Here is a 4906-nt window from a genome sequence, read left to right as displayed (position 1 = left end):
GTCCATCCATCCATCCATCCATCCATCCATCCATCCATCCATCCATCCATCCATCCATCCACCCACCTCCAGTCGCTCACAGGGACACATGGAGACAAACGAGACAAACAACCATTCACACTGCCAACTAGAGAAAATTTAGTTACCAGTCAGTCTAACATGCATGTTTTTAGTCTGTGGGAGGAAACTGGAGTAGCTGGAGAACACGGAGAGAACATGCAAACTCCACCCAGAAAGGCCCCTGTGCAGGATTTGAACCGGGGCAACCTGCTCGCTGAGAGGCAGCAGCTCTACCAACTGCCCCACCGTGCCGCCCAGCTTACCATAACATTGAATTAAATTCAGGTTGTTCATTTCTACCTTTTTGTTTCCCAAAGCTGGAGTTGGGTTCTCAGCACAAGTGAGAATAAAGATCTATTTCCTAATAACTGATGTGAATTCAAACCGTTTGTTCACGATGCGGCCTCCGTTTATCAAACCTGCTGAGAGTTCATTTTCTTTCGTCAGACTCGTCTTTGGGTTTGAGTAGAACTGAATCTGTGTCATTTGTAGGTTTTGTCAGATGAGTAGATGCAAACATCAAACATGTTTTTGTAAAGTTTTTGTTTTTTCTCTACTTTTTTGTTTTCCCAGAGATGAAATGGAAAAAATGAAGATCCCTAAAGACATGGATGATGCCAAAGCTTTGGGGACGGTGTTGTCCAAATACAAAGACACCTACTATACCCAGGTGTTAGTGGCCTACTTTGCAACTTATATTTTGTATCCTTGGAGTGTGTGTGTGTGTGTGTGTGTGTGTGTGTTGGGGGGGTGCTTTATAAATGCTAAATCTCAGCTTTACATTTTGTCAGGGAATATCTGAGATGTTTATCTTCATTTTGTCTTATTCATTTGTTGTAAACTGTCCTTAAAGTGTTGCCTTCTCTGAACCCAGGCACATTTTTTTTAGACCAAAAGAGACTTGGCTGTAACTTCCTGATCTTTAAATGTGACAAATACCCACATTAATTATATATTTTTTCAACCTGACCAGTTTCTAATCTAATAAAACCACCTCGTTCTTTCAAAATAAAAGCAATCCGAGCCCTTCCATACTGTTAATGTATGAATTCTCAGTTTACAGCATAAACTAACTTACCAGTTATGTCCTCTTCCACTACATCTATAGTGCAAGCATTAGCTGCTCGACGGTCGATGTTTTGGTTCAAACTATGGGAAACGACAAGCTTTTATTGTGTAGTTCATTCGGCTGCTCACTTCCTCAGTTTGTTGCCGAGCGTGAACTCGTGAGAAGACTCAAAGATTTGTTTTACTGGATGTCGTTTCGTCGTGAATACACACATTTTTTTTTAATTGAAAATAAAACATTATTAAATCAATTATTTATTGGAATGGCAGAAACACCAACTTGCCTTTTTAGAAATGTCTTTTTTTTTAATTGATTATTAATGTGCTGTCTTATTTTGTGAAACCAGTTTAGTTTGAAGTTGCTCACCTTAACACGTCTCCAGTCTCCAGACGTTTGCTATTCCTGGATCGATCTTCCTCAGCATCCTGTCTGGTTATCTTTACCCTTTCCCTTTGGCTCTTTTTCTAGTTTGCTTGGTAAGTACCAACAGTTTAGCTGCTGCACAGCTTCATGCGTCTTTAAAGTCAACTTCACATCTTGAATGTGGATTTTGATTTTTTATTTGGGTGAAATCTAAATAAAACATGCACTTCTTGGCTGCAAAAAGGAAGAGGAGTAAATCAGTTTAGGCTGTGGTTTTACAAACAGTTCAACATTAATGTAAAATGTGCAAACATATCTGTTATTTTAAACTGAAAGCAAAAAATGTTCTTCCTTTACCTTTTAGCTGTACAGTATTTTACATCCAGTTCTCACAATTATTCACAATGTCGGTGTTTTACCTTCGTGTGTAAATCTTATTTTTGTTGCCACGCGTTTTGGCAAAATCTTTACCTCTTTTTATTAAACAATGTGCATGAGCAGGAATTAGCACAAGTGAATAAATGTTGCAACAAAAGCAAAGAGGGGCTGTGGTTAAAGTGTAAAGAGCTCGAAACGCTCGATTTGAAGCAGTTTGCCGTGGTTTCAGCCTCGCGCTGCACCATCCACCTGCGTCCGATGTAATTCTGTGCTGCTTTTTCCTCTTTAGTGAGACTTTTATTTGTTATTAATTTGAGCAATGAATAAAACAATTGTTCCTGTTGTCGGTTTTTTGACGTTTCAGTGTTTTATCGTTGTGTCTGTCGGCAGTGCTCTGGCCTCGGCGCTTCCTTCTGCTACATGTTGTCGTATCTGGTGGGCAGACCTGTGGTCTACAAGTACCTGACAGAAAGAGCGCAGAAATGGTCCCAGCAGGTAAAAGAGCTTTTAATGGCCTGCTTTAGGCCGTTAATGCAGAAAATGAGTTTATTAAACAACAACAACAAATTGTATTGGGAGGAGCACCTTTTGACCAAAATGTCAAAGTCACTTTATTGTCAAAAACTGCAATATGTACAGGACATGCACAAAAATTACATTACTCTCAGACCCCGGTGCAACAATAACCATTTAACATTAAAACATTTAATAAACATAAGCATAAAATGAAATAATAAAAGTATGATGCCGTCTTAAATTGTACTATAGCGGTATAAAAAAATATTATTATATTTATCACTTATTCATTACTTTGATAAAACATTTTGACGCCGTTATGTAACCACACGCCTACTACAGCCTTTAATCAGTAGTTGGCTTTTTACAGTTTTTAATTAATTTTGTTACAGACCTCTCATGCTGCATGAATAAAAAACTGATTAATTTAAATCTCCGATAGGAGTTCTTTGCACAGCTGTTGTTGTAACAATCAACATAAAGAAAGATGGACGAACAGACACCATTCATTTGAGTTGTCCAAAATTAAAACTAATTAAATTAAAAGTACGTGGGGTGAAGCTGTGGAACGGTTTAATCATGGAAATCGAGCAATGTCCAAACATAAAACGGTTTAAAACGTCATTTAAGAAGATGGTCATCACTGCATATCAGTATGGGAAATAATGACCGTTATTACTGCTATGATCAATGTTGTTAACAATTAATGAGTTTATCAGTTATTACTGCATTCTGGTCTATTGATCTAGAAAGAATTTTAACATGTTAAAATATATTGATGCTTGATCATAATGGCATGCAAATAAGAATGCATTGTATAGATATGGACATAAAATACTAACTAAAACAGAACGTTCTAACCAAGTTACCACGAATATTAAATTATTGGATGACACTATAGATGTAAGAGGGGTGGGTACTTCTACCCACTCCTTTGTACATGTACATACTTTACTGCTGTTGTTTTGTTTTTTCTTTGCTTGCTTTTGTTTTAAATTTATTCTTTTTATGTGACTTTTATTATTTTATTATACTACGTTCAATTAAACTCAAACTAAATAGTTTTTTAAGACACACCCTCCCAACTCGCTAGCAGGACGTCACAGTGCAACGTGACACTTTTTTAAAACCGTCAAATAACTAATTGAACCGATGCACATTAAAAAAAATAAAAAATTTCTGAACAAACTGCACTGAGGTAAACGATGTGAACACCTGTATGACGGAGGTCAGGAAGTCCCCCTGTTAGTTTTATGGAGGGGCAGGACTGCCTGCAGGAAGGGGCTCGTCTTTTCCAACTTCCGGCCCCGACTCTGGTTCTAATAAATGTTAATGGTTGCAACGCATTTTGCACGAGCGTCACTTCTGTTTTTTGAATGTTTGCTGGCAGGTTGACAAACACAGGGACCATTTAATCAATTACATCATCTTCCTGAGAATAACCCCCTTTCTTCCCAACTGGTTCATCAACATCACTTCCCCCGTCATCAATGTGCCTTTGGGGGTTTTCTTTGTTGGCACCTTTCTCGGTAAGACGCTGTCCCTTTTCTTTTAGAACAGTATTATTATTGTTTCTGGCTCACCTGTGTCCACCCTGGCTGGTTGACAGGAGTGGCGCCCCCATCCTTTGTAGCCATCAACGCCGGCACGACTCTGTACAAGTTGACCACAGCTGGCGAGGCCGTGTCCTGGAACTCCCTGGCTGTGCTCGGCGTGCTCGCCGTGCTCTCCATCTTGCCGGTCTGCTTCCAGAAAAAACTGCGGCAGAAACTTGAGTAGGACTTTAAGACATCTCAGCGCCGCATCCCTCGAGCGTTTGCAGCCGTTTCTTCCTCAGCTCAGGAACATGCAGCGGTCACTGTAGCTCCTCACGCAGGAGTCTCTGGACAACGAGCACTGATCTCCAAACGCATGCTGTGGCGAGTTCTTCCTCATAAGTGAAACCACTCGCTGCTTGTGCATAATTATTGTTAGTTTTGTTGCAAACTGAGGCATGTTGTGTCAATAAAAACACACTGTTTTATTTAAAGCACTGCTCATTTTATGATTCTTCCAGGCATGTAAAGGTGATGCTTATAGAATGCTTTCCTTATTTATGTTGCAGAAAATTGTTGCTTTTTACGGAAAAGCAGTTTTTTTTTTTTGTTTAAATGTGTGAAACTGTGCCATCAGTCTTATTTAAGTTGTTGTGGACGTCTTATCTTTTCAGTTTTGTTTTCTTTATTGTTGCTTGTAATCATTTCTATTGGTAGCACCTTTTTAAATTCTTCACTCCTGATATTTATTTTAACAAAAGTGTCGAGTTTCTAATTAATGTCTCAACGCAGCAATAATTGTCACTATTCTTGAAAGAGTTTTGTTTTGAAAAGGACATTTTGACAAACTCTGTACGGTTGTTGCCTGATCCACTGCTCCAGTTTGAGTTTTAATCATTTTTGTTGACCGAACACACCTGAAGTACATGTTACTACAAACCTGAAGTACATGTTACTACACACCTGAAGTACATGTTACTACACA

General features: G+C 38.8%; 1 protein-coding gene across 1 annotated transcript in view; it reads left to right on the top strand.

Annotated features, from left to right (window-relative positions):
• tmem41b (transmembrane protein 41B) overlaps window positions 1-4242 on the top strand; it is a gene marked incomplete in the record, with an annotated part of 14754 nt that extends 10512 nt beyond the window's left edge. Inside the window, 5 exon segments of the mRNA XM_037695608.1 lie at window positions 634-762; window positions 1512-1605; window positions 2261-2365; window positions 3777-3915; window positions 3996-4242. Of these exon segments, the coding sequence (XP_037551536.1) occupies window positions 634-762; window positions 1512-1605; window positions 2261-2365; window positions 3777-3915; window positions 3996-4165 (637 nt within the window).
• Window positions 4243-4906: the final 664 nt, after the last annotated feature.

The sequence above is a fragment of the Nematolebias whitei genome, chromosome 2 (genome assembly GCF_014905685.2).
Source record: "Nematolebias whitei isolate Nwh7 chromosome 2, NemWhi1, whole genome shotgun sequence".
NCBI lineage: Eukaryota > Metazoa > Chordata > Actinopteri > Cyprinodontiformes > Rivulidae > Nematolebias > Nematolebias whitei.
The sequence above is the reverse complement of the archived record's forward strand: the minus strand, read 5'-3'. Positions and strand labels throughout refer to the sequence as shown.